At 36.8% G+C, this 16121-nt stretch overlaps 1 protein-coding gene across 1 annotated transcript; it reads left to right on the forward strand.

Annotated features, from left to right (window-relative positions):
- The first annotated feature begins 14414 nt into the window (after positions 1 to 14414).
- Positions 14415 to 15350, forward strand: LOC123786333 (olfactory receptor 4F21-like). Its single transcript, XM_045788567.1, has one exon. The coding sequence runs from the start codon at positions 14415 to 14417 to the stop codon at positions 15348 to 15350; it is 936 nt and encodes a 311-aa protein (XP_045644523.1).
- Positions 15351 to 16121: the final 771 nt, after the last annotated feature.

The following is a 16121-nucleotide window of genomic DNA, read 5'->3' on the forward strand; positions in this document are numbered from 1 at the left end:
TTGAATCTGGCTTTGGAGCTCTAAAACTATATATCCATCAGCCTACTGAATATTTTCACTTAGGTTTCTGATACTTAACACATCCAGATCTGGATATAACATCTACCTCATTGAATAGATATCTACTTCTGTAGAGCATTTACTCATTACCTTTGCTACCATGGAAATTGTGAATCCACTACAATATCGGTTGTTTTAGCAGACAGCATCACTATCTACTAAATAATAACTATAATTGAAATTTTTATCATTTTGATAATAGAAGGATATAATTACTTCTCTTCCACTTCCTATAAGTTTCCAAATGAACTGCAAACTTATTCTATCAAATATATGTAGGACTAGTAACTCTATCTAGTTACCCAAGTTGTACTCCCTAAAAGGAGATCCAAAGACAAAAACTGATTGTCAGTAGTTTATTTGAAAGCTGATTTTTGGAAACATCATTAAGGACATGGAAATTGAGACTAAGACATGAAGGATGCTTATGTTGATAAATGTAACTGAAATTCAAGCCTGTTATGGCCCACTGGGGGACTCTATAAATTGTGGCTTAGAATTGTCCTAATTGAAGGTAAAGGAAGCTGGAGGTTTTTTTTTTTTTTTTTTTTTTTGTTTTTTCATTTTCATAGAGTGCATTAACTCCTTAGTATGTCTAGACTTTCCCACACAGAATACTATACATTAAAGGAAGCTGTCAGGTAGACTTTCAGGTGTTGGGAGTAAAGAACTATTTCCTTGTTTGGAAACAATAAATGCCAAGGTATATTCCACTTTTCACTTAGTTTCTACTTCACATCACTTCATCCTGCAATAGATTTTTAAAGCAGTCTCTGGAGAAGATAATCCTGGGTTGAGAATCACTATTTTAAAAGTCATTATGGATTTTCACTCAGTTCATACTTACAGACCTCATGCTATGTGCTAACTTCAAGTATTTGGTCTCTACTAAGTTCTAGCAACTAGCCAGAAATGTTTTTTCTTTTGTTTGTTTGTTTCTTTTCTTGTTTCTTTCTTCTTTTCTTTTTCCTTCCTTCCTTCTGCTTCCTTTCTTCCTTCCTTTTCTTTTTGTTTTTAAATTCCTTTATTGAAGTATAATTAACATATAGTGTTATATTAGTTTCAGGTGTTTTCAACATGATTCAAAGTCTCTATGCATTACTCAGTGCTCACCACTATAAGTGTGGCCTGCCATCTATCACCAAGAAATGTTATTACCATCTTATTGACTATATTCTAGATGCTGTACTTTTCACCTCTGTCACTTATTTACTTTGTAACTATCTTATTCCCCTTTATTTATTTCACCCACACACCCATCCATCTCCCCTCTGGCAACCAGGAGTTTGTTATCTGTATTTAAGAGTCTGGTTTTTGTTTGTTCGTTTCTCTGTTTCTCTCTTTTCTTTGTTCATTTGTTTTATTTCTTAAATTCCGTATATGAATGAAATCATGTTTTTCTTTGTCTGACTTCATTCAGCACTGTACCCTCTAGGCCCATCCAGATTGTTGCAAATGACAACAACTCGTTCCTTTTTATGACTGAGTAATATTCCATTTTGTGTGTGTGTGTGTGTGTGTGTGTGTGTGTGTGTGTGTGTGTACACACATGCCACATCTTTATCCATTCATCTATTGATGGACATGGGTTGCTTCCATATGTTGGTTATTATAACTAATGTAATAAACATAGAGGTGCATATATCTTTTCAAATTAGTTTTACAGAAATGTTTTCTTATTATAAGAAAGCTGCAGAAGATGGAAGAGCATTGTTTTAAATCATAAAGATCTATGCTGAGATTCACCTATAGGAGCTAACAAATTCTCCACATAGTATCTATACGTGTCTCAGTAAATTCAAACACCACTGCATCTACCCTAGACCATTAGCCTCCTAGAATTTATCCCAAAGGTGCAAGTCCATGTATTTGGGGGAAATATACTTCCCACTCTCTGGCGTACATGTGACTTACAAAAGCATCAAGAATTTTGCCACTTCTTTCTCACCAGGTCCACCAGCATTATACCATCACTGTAGTGGATCTATACAATGTCCCATGGAATAGAAAACTGGAGAGTTGATAGAACCCTGAGATAGAATATTGAATGTATATAGCTGCATTTGCCAGAAATAAGCAAAATACTTCTGAAAAATTTTGCTAATAATTTCTGGGAAGATGGTAGAGTAGGAGGACCCTAAACTTACTTTGTCCCAGGGATATAACTAGATAACACTTACATAACGGCAAATAACCCAGAAAAGCACCCAAAGACTAGTTGAATATACTCCACAAATGAAGGTAGAGAGAGGCTATATTGAAGAGATTAGAAAGGATGAAGAGTCAGTAGGAACCTAAACCCTACAAGTTTGACCACAAGATGGAAGGGGCCATGGGTGTGGAGAGGGGCAAGAAACAGACTGGTACACCAGGGAGGCTGCAAAAAGAAGAGAAATCCCAACAGCACATGGCTTTGAAAATCAGAGGGGCTGAATTTCATGACTGCTTACCACCAGTGGAACTTAAAGCCTGGAACTTTAGTATTTTTTTTTAAGATTTTATTTATTTGTTTGACAGAGAGAGAGACAGCCAGTGAGAGAGGGAACACAGGCAGGGGGAGTGGGAGAGGGAGAAGCAGGCTCCCAGTGGAGGAGCCTGATGTGGGGCTCGATCCCAGGACTCTGGGATCACGCCCTGAGCCCAAGGCAGACGCTTAACAACTGAACCACCCAGGCGTCGCAAGCCTGGAACTTTAAAAATCAGCGGGCTCAACAACATGGACAGAACTTGAGCATTTATGCTAAATGAAATAAGTCAGTCAGGGAAAGATAATTACCATATGATTTCACTCATATGCAGAATTTAAGAAACAAAACAGAGGATCATAGGGGAAGGAAAGGAAAAGTAAAACAAGGGGAAAACAGAAAGGGAGGCAAACCATAAGTGACTCTTTAACTATAGGGAACAAACAGGGTTGCTGGAAGAAAGGTGGGGGGATGGGGTAACCGGGTGATGGGCATTAAGGAGGGCACTTGAAGTAATGAGCTCTGTGTGTTGTATATAACTGATGAATTACTGAACTCTACCTTTGAAATTAATAATGCAGTATATGTTAATTAAATTGAATTTAAATACAAAATTAAAAAAAAATCATCAGGCTTAGCTCTGAGAGAGCCCAGAGGGCAATAGGAAGCTGAGCCCCTGACCTCAAAGAGAGAGCACAGCCAGCAGCCCACAGAGATAAAGCTTGGAAGCAACAGTTTGAAAGGTGCCTTGAGCTTATGGGAGGAAGAGTTAGTTACTAATCACAGAATTCTCTGAGGAACATCTCTAGGAATAAAGGAGATAGCAGGTGCCATTTCTCTTCCCCACCCCTCATCATAAACACACAACCATGGGCAAGAACCAGCACTGCTCCAGCATTCCCTACCTAACTTGCTTACACTATGCCCTACCCTTCAAGCCAGGCCTGCCACAGCATGGGTGCTGCAGATCTCCTCCCCCAGAAGACATGCACAAACCTTGCCAACACTGCACCTCCACAGCTCCTGCAGAGAATGCCCACACCTTGTTAAAAGGGCATCTCCAGCCTGATTATGCTTTGCAAAATAGCCTGGCTGGCCCAGTCCCCACAGCCACTATGCATTTCCTATGGAGGAAGAACAGCAGAGCTGAACCCCCACCCCTCCACTGCCAGCCAGTCTCTTCACCAGCTGTGTGTCCACTGTGAGGAGGGCCAGCACCATCTAGTTAAAAATGCAGGTCAGGGACACCTGGGTAGCTCAGTCATTAAGCATCTGCCTTCAGCTCAGGGCATGATCGTAGGATCCTGGGATCTAGCCAACATCAGGCTCCCTGCTCCACTGGGAGCCTGCTTCTTCCTCTCCCACTCCCCCTGCTGTGTTCCCTCTCTCACTGGCTGTCTCTCTCTCTGTCAAATAAATAAATAAAATCTTTAAAAAAATGCAGGTCAAACCCACTACTTTCAAGAGCAAGAGATGTAGCTGACTTTCCTAACACATAGAAACAGACACAGAGTATTAGGCAAAATACAGAGTCAAAGGAAAAAGTCACAAATGAAAGAATAGGACAAAGCTACAGCAGTAGACCTAAGTGAAATAGATATAATTAACATGTCTGATAGAGAATTTAAGGTCATGATCATAAAGATACTCACCGGACTTGAGAAGAGAGTGGAGGACATTGGTGAGACCCTTAAGAACGCAATAGAAAATGTATCGTAAGAACAGAATGCTGTGTATACGTTCCAGATTATCACAAAAGCATTTCCAGGTTTTTAACTGACATGAATACTTTAATTAGCACTTTAAATGATCTCTCTTTGCTTTAAACTCCTGGACTGGAGGAAAACTATCAAACGTCAACTATCAAAGTTCTTTTATTCAGACTTATTTCTCATTATAATATTACCCCTATTTTATTGTCATTTCTGGTATCTCCCTGCCTAGTGCTAAGACTCCTTCACTGCCATAACATCCAGCTGACAGATGATCCTTTCTACTCAAGGAGGTTCATATATGAAAACTGCCTCCCCCTTTTGCAACTCCCCTTCATGATCTCCAAGGGACCAATATTGACCTATAAGTAGGGACATCTCTATGCCCGTATTCAGCAGGAAGAAGTTACAAAAGATGAGACCTTCTGCCTTCAAGAACTTTAAGATTTAAGGGTCAAAATTTTTCAGGGGGAAAGGATGAGGGAGCAGAAGACTAGCTGGGACAGAGCATAAGTTGACATCCTGCAACTTCCCCCACCCCCACTCCTGTTGGGATATGTGTGACATTCTTCCAGGAAGCTCCCAACTATCTTTAATGTTAATGCCTTGCTAGAGGGAAAAACAACCTTAACTTGACAATGGCAAGGCCTCTAGTATCTGTAGGTCCTCTTTAGCATATGAAAGTTCTTTTGAAAACCTCCCTTTTCCCTTACCTCCCTCAACCCCACAGTATATAATCAATTGCTCATCACAACCCTGGTGCAGCTCTTTCTGCTCACAGGTCCAAATAAAACTACCTTTTTGCAAAAAAAAAAAAAAAAAAAAAAAGTAAAAAAGAACCAATCAGAGATGAAGAGCACAATAAATGAGTAAATGAAATTTAAAATACACTTGATAGAATAAATAGCAGACTGCAGGAAGAAGAGGAATGAATTAATGAGCTAAAACAGAGTAATGGAAAATAATCAAACTGAACAAATGAGAGAAAAAAGAATTACGTAAAACAAGAATGGACTTAATGAACACAGTGACTCCATCGAGCATAATAACATTTGCATTATAGGGATCCCAGAGGGAGAAAAGAGAGAAAGGGGGACAGGACATTTATTCGAAGAAATAATGGATGAAAAGTTCCCTAATCTGAGGAAGGAAACAGATATCCAGATCCAAGAGACACAGAGAAACCTCGGTGAAACCAAACCAAGGAGGTCCACACAAAGACACATAGTAATCAAAATAGCAAAAAGTGATAAAGAAAAAAAAATTAAAGCAGAAAAAAAAAGACAGTTATATACAAGGGATTCTCCCATAAGGCTATCAGCTGATTTCTCAGCAGAAACTTGGCAGTCCAAAAAGGAGGGCATAATATATTCAAAAGGCTAAAGGAAAAAATCTGCAGGCAAGAAAACTCTTTCTAGCAAGGCTATCATACAGAATAGAAGTAGAAATAAAGAGTTTCTCAGACAGGGGTGCCCAGGTGGCTCACTCAACTGAGTGTCTAATTCTTGTTTTTGGCTCAGGTTGTGATGTCAAGGTCACAGGATCAGACTCTGTATCAGGCTCCATGCTCAGTGGATAGTTGGCTTGAGATTCCCCCTCTCTCTCTTGCCCTTTCCCTCTGCTCCCCCTGCTCTCTAAAATAAATAAATAAATAAATGTTTTTAAAAAGAGCTTCTCAGACAAACAAAAACTAGGAGTTAATGACCACTAAAGCAGCCCTGTAAGAAATATTAAAGGGGAATCTGAGTGAGAAGGAAAGACCATAATGGAGAGTATGAAAAGTAGGAAACGGTAAAAATAAGTATTTCTATAAAAATCAGTGAAGAGATTCACAAAATAAAAGGAAGTAAAATATGACATGATATACCTAAATGTGGGAGAAAGAGTAAAGAATAGGTTGAAACTTAAGCGAGTATCAAGAGCAGAAAATGTTATATACAAACCTGATGGTAAACACAAACCAAAAACCACTAACAGATTTTTTAAAAAGCTTAAAAAAAATCCAAGTATATCACTAAAGAAAACCAGAAAACCATGAAAGAAGCAAGAGAAGAAAAGATCAGAGAAAAACTATAAAAATAACCACAAAACAAGTAACAAAATGGCAATAGATATGTATCTAATCAATAATTACTTCAAATGTAAATGGACTAAACGTTCTAATCAAAAGACATAGGGTGACAGAGGGAGTAAAACAGGACCAAACCACATGCTACCTATAAGAGACTCATTTCCGATGTAAAGATGTCCGCAGAATCAAAGTGAGGAGATGGAGGAACATTTATCTTGCAAATGGATGTCAAAAGAAAGTCAGAGTAGCAATATTTATATTGGACAAAATCCACTTTATACAACGACTGTAACAAGAGACAAAAAAGGACACTATATAAAGAGGGGCAATCCAACAAGAAGATATGGTTATTGTAAATATGTTTGCACCCAAGATGGGTGGACCCAAATACATAAAACAATTAATAGCAAACATAAAGGAACTAATCAATAATAATACAATAATAGTGGGGGACTTTAACACCACATTTACACTCAATAACAAAAACCAAATAATCCAATTTAAAATGGGCAAAGGACCTGAACAGACATTTCTCAAAAGAAGACATACAAATGGCCAATAGGTGTATGAAAAGGTGCTCAACATCACTGATCAGCACAGAAACGCATATCAAAATCACAATAAGATACCACCTCACGTGTTACAGTGATTATTATAAAAGAGACAAGAAAGAACAAGTGTTGGCAATAAATGTGGAGAAAAAGGAACTCTTGTACACTGTTCATGGGAATGTAAATTGGTACAGCATTTTGGAAAACAGTATGGAAGTTCCTCAAATATTACAAACAGAACTACCTTATTATATAGCAATCCCACTTCTGAGTATATATCTAAAGGAATCAGTATCATTTCATTTCAGAGAGGTATCTACACTCCTGCATTCATTGCAGCATTATTCACAATAGCCAAGTATGGAAATAACCCAATGACCCTCTATGGATGAATGGAGAAAGAAAACATTTTATATACATACAATAAAATATTAAAGAGCCTCAAAAAGGAAGGAAATCTTGTCATATGCAACAACATGGATGAACCTAGAAGACATTACACTAAGTGAAATCAGCCAGTCATCAAAAGACAAATGCTACATGATCTCACTTATCTGAGGTATATAAAGTAATCAAATCACGGGGCGCCTGGGTGACTCAGTTGGTTAAATATCTGACTTTAGCTCAGGTCATGATCTCAAGGTCCTAGGATTGAGCCCCAGGTAGGGTTCTACACTCAACGGGGAGTCTGCTTCCCCCATGCTTGCTCTCTCTCGAATAAATAAATACAATCTTCTAAAAAAATTTAAAAAATAAAATAATCAAATCATAAAATCAGAAAGTAGAATGATGGTTTCCATGGACTGGGGGGAGAGGGAAATTGAGAGTTATATAGATACAAAGTTTCAGTTATATAAGATGAATGAGTTCTAGAGAACCGAACAACACTCAACCTGTAGTTAACAACACTGTACTGGACACTTAAAACTCTGTTAGGAAAGCAGATAAAGTATCCTTAGATCGAGTATCAAATATTCTTTTTTTTTAAGATTTTATTTTTAAGTAATCTCTACACCCAATGGGGGCTTGAACTTAACAACTGTGAAATCAAGAATCATACACTCTATCAACTGAGTCTGCCAGGTGCCCCAAGTATCAAGTATTCTTACAACAATTAAAAAAAAAAACCCACAAAAAACAAACCTCTACGTTTTTAAAAAGACATATTATTTGGGAGATGGACAGAACGGGGTGGAGGGGCAGAGGGAGAGAGAATCTTAAGTAGACTCCACACTGAGCTTGTAGTCTGACTATCTCATGATCCTGAAATCATGACCTGAGCTGAAACCAAGAGTTGGGCACTTAACCGACTGAGCCACCGAGGTGCCCCAAACCTTCAAATTATTGATGGTAGTACTAACCTCTACAGTTCTTCTTAAAATGAAATATTGTTTTGGTTTATTGTTTTAGTAGGCTAATTAGGTCTAATTTGCTTCACTTGGCTTTTCCTATAACAGCTTTCATTTCATGGCATAGGTAATCAATATGGAAATCTTCCATTTGTTAGTATATCTACACCAATTTTTATCTCAAAGTATGGACATAACTAAAGAATGGATTTAGGAAACCAAAGAGCACACTGTGAGATGGGCACAGAGAAAATTTCATTGGCCACCTGACTGCCACAAACCCCTATTTCTGACTGGTTGTCCACGGTAGCATTCTCTTTCTTCAGAAATTAGTGACATTTCAAAATCAAAATCAGTGTCTAATAACCCCCAAAATTCTGATTATTATTCTGATTATCCTTTGAAGGATAGCAAAAATCTAGTATAAAAATGTGGCTTTGTAGAAGGGTCCTTCCTCAAGAGGACACAGCCCTCCCGTCACTCAAGGAGCTTTAGTTTGGTAAATTGGATTGATTCTAAAGTAAATCTCTAGATGCATTAAACAAATTACTTGTTGCCTGGATCTGGGAATGGAAGTGGGGATTAACGCAAATAGGCACAAGGAATATTCTGGGGTGACTAAATTATTCTAAAACTGAATTATCATGATGATGATGCAACTCTATAAATTTATTTAAAATTATTGAGTAGTACATTTAACTGGATAAATTTTACAGTATACATATTAAACCTCCATAAAGTTGTTAAAATACCAAGTGAGATTTTGCCAATCTAATATCTCACTACTTTTGGAACTCCCATGATTTTTTTTCAAATATCAATTCATTATTTCTCAAAATTTCGAAGGTAGACAAACCATTATGGGTTTAATGTGATAGTTTTCTTAAACTTGATAGAGGTGCCAAACTAATACTATCGGTGGTTTATGTAACTTGCAATAACACAATGGACATCTAAAGTTAACCTAAAGTTCTCCAATTTGACAAAAAAATTATCAGGGCACAAAATCACAGATCATCACATTGAACTGCTCAATTTCCCTGGATCTCTTCTGCAAGTTGTGATAATTTACCCTTGGGAAACCAGTGTGCACAAAAGACCTGGTTTCCATTAGAAGCACTTATGGACTCTATCCAGTCCTACCATCCAGTCCAGCTAATTGACTCCCTTCCAAATGGCAGGAACTATTTAAAACTTTCTGTCTTAAGAAATGGTGGCGACTCAAAGGAGTGTGAACTGTCTGTGTGTCTCAATCTCTCGAAGCTCCTGCTGCGTGAGACCTGCACCTGAGCAGGTAGAAATGAAACCTGCTCTCTTAACTCCCCAGCAACTGGTTACATTTTGTACCCAAACCTTCTTTCCTCTTTACCTCAAGGTTCTTTTTGCTCATGGTCTTTCAATCATGTAGTTTCATACATGTCTGGTCTCTTTTTCATAATTTCAATTGTACTGTGAAGTGAATTTCTCTTCGAAGAGCCCATATCTTTTTAAATTGATATGTGAAGGGCCTTCAATTTTCCTTCCCTTTTTTTCCCTCTGATATGGGATTCATGGTAATTCATGGAACATGACATCTTGGTTATTTCATTTCAAATGAGTACAATCTGCCAGAGCAAGCTATCTTATGTTCAGAAAGAACTGAATGATCAAGTCTTAAAAATCATTATAATTATTTTTAAAAATGTATTAAGTACTTATTCTGTGCTACGGCATTCTCTGCTGTTCTCCATGTATTAACTCATTCAATCCTCACAATGACACTATAAGGTAAGTGCTAATATCATCCCTATTTTACAGATGAGGAAATTCAGGGACAGAGAAGTGAAGCAACTCACCCAAGGACACATAGCTCATAAATCAAGGAGATGGAGATTCGAATCCAGGTAGTCTGTCCCCAGAATATTTACTATTAGTTACTACATAATAATGCTATTTATAAAATTACCCCATATCATTTTTCCTGTTTCCTCCACTAATTTCAAATTTTCTTCAAAAATTAGAAGATCTGTAAATATTATTTATAAGATATAGAAAATAAGAGTTCATATTTAGGAAAAAATAAAATCACTTAAAATCCCACAAACTAAAGATACTATAAAGTCTAAATACTTCTATACATACATTTACATTATATTTGGTGTTTTAAAATCTCTTTTTAACTTAACAAATTATATATTTTTTCAGTTTAGTTTATTCAAAGTTCTAATTTATCTCATGTGCATCAAAAACTCTTCTGAACATAGATTCAAGGTGTATTTAAAAGTTCTCTTCCTTCTTCATGTACCAAACAGCTTTTCATTGGAGCTTAAGCATGAGAAGTGTACTGCTCTTTTGAATTATGGAATTTTTCCAAATATTCAGTGATGTTTTCAGTTTAGGAATATGTCTATAGCTTAATACTTCACTGTTCCAGATACTCCCTAATGACTATACACATTTTGTTTGAGGCAAAAAATAAAGAGGAAAGTTTGTACTTTTTCCAGGTTTACTGTATTGGGCTTAGGATCTACTTGGGAATGTGGGGTGTTGAGGTCACTCTGTGAGAACAGTGTCATGACACGGAGGTTGCTGATCCAGACTGGTTTCCACTCTCCCATCAGTAAGCAGGTGTCAATGAGCTCAAACCCCAAAATCATTTGGTGAAGATTTATTCTCCACCAAATCTCCTACAGTGGCTTCTATGTCCCTGATTTTGCTCCATGTCTTCTTAAATGTTAGTGAAGACTATCATTTGATAGTGCCTACCTTGTGCCAGAAATTGTGCTAACTACTGGGGTATACAAAATTGGATAAAAACCCTTTTTCTCAAAGAAATTATAATATGTTGTAAATTATAAATATATTAGAAATTATAAATATAATATATTATAAAGAAATTATAATATACTTTATTATAAAGAAGATAGAAGATTTAACAGTAGTTCATAGACACTACTCTGCTTGTGGTTGTCAAGGAACACTTCAGAGTAGTTTGCATTTCATCTAAGTTTTGAAAGATAAAGGAAAAGGGGAATTAACATTTCTGCCAGACAGTTTAGCCATATACTCTCAAATCTTCATAACATCTGGAGCTGTAAGTTAGACACCTCTCAATTTATAGACAAATAAATGCCATCAGCACAATTGGCTAGTGTACCCTAGTTTATATAGATCATAAGTGGCAGAACTAGAATGGCAACTGAGTCCATCAGGCCTTTTAGGCAAACATGTTTCCACTTAGTAATGACCAGGAACAACACAGATGACAGAAAATGCAAGAGCAGAGAAATGTGAAAAAATAGAGTAACACATTCAGTTTATAAAGAGCCTGATGTGATATGCTACTGAATTTTAACGTATCCATAATGATAGAACCAGAAAGTGGAATAGGAGAGCTACATGACCATATCTGATCTTTTTTTATTATGTTCAATTAGCCAACACATAGTACATCATTAGTTTTTGATGTAGTGTTCAACGACTCATTAGGTGTGTATAACACCACATTTGATCTTTAGATAGACAAATATGAAAGCAAAGTGTAGAATGTATGAAATGTAGGTAAGATTGGAGGCAGATAGATCATTCACAAGGCTTAATGGTCATTAATTTGAAAAAAAATATAGAGACCTGAAATAAAACTGACAGTGGAAATGAAGAGGAAGAAATAAAACAGAAATATTCAGTAAGTGTAAATTTCTATCTGGTATATAAGAGGAGTGAGGATAAAAGGTGCCTCAAAGACTCCTGGATTAAGCATCTGGGTGAACACTCATGATATTTCCTAAGGCATTAAAAAGAGGATAAAATCATGAGTTCACCCTTATACACTTTAACTTGGAAGTGTTTGTGGGATGTCCATTTATGTACTACAGTGCAGACTTGGATATATTATGCTAGAGTCCAGAAATAGAGCTATAGATAAAGAAATCTTTTATAAGTGGGGAGTACTTAAAACTACATGTTTAAAATGAAAAAAATATTTTAAGGCTTCTGAGTCACATCAATACTCAAAGGTAAGTGGGCTCAGGGGTGGGGGTGGGGAATCCATGCATCAGTGAAAGACACAAAAGAGAAATTAGAAATATAGGAGAAAAATCAAAAGAGCATCTAGCTTCAAGTAATATTGCCTTATTTACAGGCTCTTAAACAAAGTAAGTTTTTATTTTTCTCAACAAGATATCAGAAGGTAGACCTTTGTTGACATCAGGCAAAGACCTTTTAGGCTGGATTATTTTTCTATCTGTTCATAATATCATCTTTAACATGTAGATACCCAAAACTCATGGTTGCTACATCTTAGGCATCACATTAATATTGAATGCAGGAATAAAAGAGCCAGAAAAAGAGACTTCTCCATATTAATCTTTGTATTTTAATCTGGGGAAAAAAAACCTTCCACAGAAAGCATTGTTATGTATCTCATCAAAACTCGGCTACATGCCCCACTTACACCAATCCATGGCCAAGGCACATAGATTATCATATTTCATCCCAGGTCTAAGATAAGAACTTACCCTCTCCAAAAATTGGAAAATCTCCACCAAATACCTAAATGGATAGGTGTTCTCCTGGCACAAACTGGTATGGAAAAGGCTTTGGGGTAGGCAGCCAATACATATACAGCAACCAATGACAGAATAAATTCCAAAATCAATGCATGATCAATAGTACCAAATTTGGAGAACAAGTATGTAAGATAAAGACTGAAAACTGTTTATTATATGTGACATTTTTATATGTAGACCATTGTGTGCTAAATCCCTGGTGACTTCTCTAAAAGGATTTTCTGGAGCAACCTAGCTTGTTTTGGCTTGTTCAATGAATACGAGGTATAAGGTAAAATAAACTTACCTGTAAAGGGTTTTTACAGAGTAAAGGGAAAATAAGAAGGATACCCCCCTCCCATCCTTGACAGATTTGATTTTTGAAGGAGAGATACTATGTGCAACACATCAAGGGAAGTAAAAAGTTCAGATGAAGGAAAAAGGTTAATGCATCTGGATCCTTGGAGAGGGCTAGAATGTATTTGGAAGTGCTGGCCTTGAAGAGCACAGAGCATTAGCTAGAAGAATGCACTCTCCAGTCCTAAAACTCTTGATATACTCCTACCCTTGCCACCTCCTCTTTCTCAGGCACTGTTTCATTTGTGAAGTGGGGATAATAAAACTGAACCCATCTTATAGAGTCATTAGCAGGTTTGAAAGAAATGATATACTTAACACAATTCCCTAAATATAGGAGACACTCAAATCTGTTATCTGTGATCATTAGGATTAATTATTATTTATAATTATATTTACTCCTATTTACTCTCAGATATGCAATATTTTATTTTATATTTGGCTTGTCATTAAGTAACCTGCTTACTAAAAGTGGTCTTGGACCAATGGTGATAATCACATCATAAACTAAGTATTAAAATTATTAAGCCTGTGCACCTGAGTTTCATTTAAACTAAAAAGTCCAATGTAGTGAGTGATGGGATATATTCAAGTAATTTTGTCATGGTGATCTCTATAAGCCCAGTGAAGAAGGAAAACAAATTTTTAAAAATTTCTATTTAAATTTAATTAACATACTATAATATTCATTTCAGAGGCAGAATTTAGTGATTCATCATTTAGTTGCATACATCACCCACTGCTCACTACTTCAAGTGCCCTTCTTAATGCCCATCACCCAATTACCACCCCCACACTCCTCCCCTCCAGCAATCCTCAGTTTCTTTCCTATAGTTGAGTCTCATGATTTGCCTCCCTCTATTTTCATCTTATTTTATTTTTCCTTCCCTTCCCTTATGTTCATCTGTTTTGTAAGAACGGAAAATTTAAGGGACTAAGAAAGGTTCAGGTAAGAGAAGAGAGAATTATATATATATGTGGTTTAAAAAAAAAAACTTAGGGAAATGGTCAGAATAATGATCTAGAAATGTTTGAGAAAATTTTTTAAGAAAGACTTAAGTATGGGGTGAAAATTAAAGTAACCCCTTTTGGCTCTATCTGCAAAATTTATAGTCACATATTTTTCCCTCATATATCCCCCTTTATATAGTAAATTTGCTGCTAAACTTATTTCCTCCAAATTCTTCATTTTTTTTTCTCTCAGTCAATTATATCTAACTTAATTAGCAAGGCAACTAGGGGATCTATGTTTCTGCCAGTGATACTTAATCTTTTTAATTTTTATCGTCAGGTCACACAAAATCAACTCTCCTCTCCCAGTCAATGGGTGGATTAAATGACTCTGTGATCATGGAGATTGTGTTACTGGCCCTTTCTTTCTCTTGGGAGAAAAAACTTTTTCTCATCTTGATATGTTCTTTGCTCTATTTAGGGGTCATCTTGGGAAACCTTTTTATTTTGTTTTTGGTAATTTTTGATTCTCACCTACATTCTCCCATGTATTTCCTGCTGGCCAACCTGTCCCTCATTGATGTGGGTCTTTCCTCTACCACAGTTCCCAAGATAATCAAAGACCTCTTACATGAATACAAAGTAATTTCTTTCCAAGGTTGTATGACACAGATATGTTTTATTCTCATCATGGGAGGAGTGGAGATGGTGTTACTCATACCCATGGCATTTGACAGGTGTACAGCCATCCATAAGCCTCTTCACTACTTGAAAATCATGAATCCTAAAATATATATTTCATTTGTAATCACCGGATGGGTAACTGGGGTGATCCATGCTATGTCTCAGTTTTTATTTGTTATAAAGTTGCCTTTTTGTGGGCCAAATAAAGTGGACACCTTTTACTGTGACTTTCCTAAGATCATAAAGCTTGCGTGCACAGATGCAGCCAAGTTTGAGTTTATTGTTGCTGCCAACAGCGGCTTCATGAGCATGGGCACCTTCTTCCTGCTAATCCTTTCCTATTCGTTCATTTTGATCACAGTCCGGAAACGTTCTTCAGGAGAATTGTCCAAGGCATTTGTTACTTTGTCAGCTCACATCACTGTGGTTTTGTTGTTTTTCACTCCATGCATGTTTTTGTATGTCTGGCCTTCTCCCCCACCTTCAATTGATAAAAATCTGTTCATCGTGGACTTTGCTATCACCCCTGTCTTGAATCCTGCCATCTATACATTACGGAACAAAGACATAAAGGTAGCTATAAAAAGACTGCGCAAAAAGATATCTTATTCCAGACTGTGTTGACCACTTTTTTGGGTGAGTTTTAAAACTAAATATCCCATTACACACTGACCTATCCCTACTTAGGTACCTCAAATTTAACATATCCCGAACAAACGCATCATCTGCCATCCTAAGCCTGCTACTACTTCACCTGTGGAGTGTACAACCATTACCAATCACGGGAATGTAAATTCATCACACTAAGAACTGGTATTCTAACAGAGAACAGCATAATCTAACAAAGAACATTTTAATTTTGAATTTTTGTTTATTTCTCAAATAAAAATGTAATAACACTGTTTCTGCTATTCATAATGTCTAAAAATAACTTGTAAATTAGTTCTGGTGAATGAACATCAAGAATCTTCACATTAAATTGCTGAGTGTGTGTGTGTGTGTGTGTGTGTGTGTGTGTGTGTGTGTGTGTGTGTCTCCAACAGCTTTACTTATTATTTAAAAGAAGACCCAGAGACAAATTCAGTGGGCCAGGAGTTTATTTGGATGGGACACCAGGAACACATTTGTTCAGAAATGGAGACAGGGGACAGAAAAAGGAAGGATGCCAACAGAGGGTATACTAACTGGCATTCTACCATATGGACATTGGGGTGCAATTCTGCTATGGCCCTCTAGGAGATTGCACCTATTCTATAACATCTTTATTTCACTTGAGGCAAGGCAGCTGTGTATTTCTGTGTTGGGGTAGCTCTGAGGCATTAACTCCATGGAAGTTCCAAGCTTTCCCTACATAGCAGGTTGAACAGTTTTGATATCCAAAGAAAAGTCCTCAGG

This window comes from Ursus americanus, chromosome 4, assembly GCF_024610735.1.
Source record: "Ursus americanus isolate L20-20 chromosome 4, mUrsAme1.1.p, whole genome shotgun sequence".
Taxonomy (NCBI): domain Eukaryota; kingdom Metazoa; phylum Chordata; class Mammalia; order Carnivora; family Ursidae; genus Ursus; species Ursus americanus.

Excerpts from the sequence above, each read along its gene's own strand:
- LOC123786333 (XM_045788567.1), top strand. The coding sequence starts at position 14,415 with ATGGGTGGATTAAATGACTCTGTGATCATGGAGATTGTGTTACTGGCC.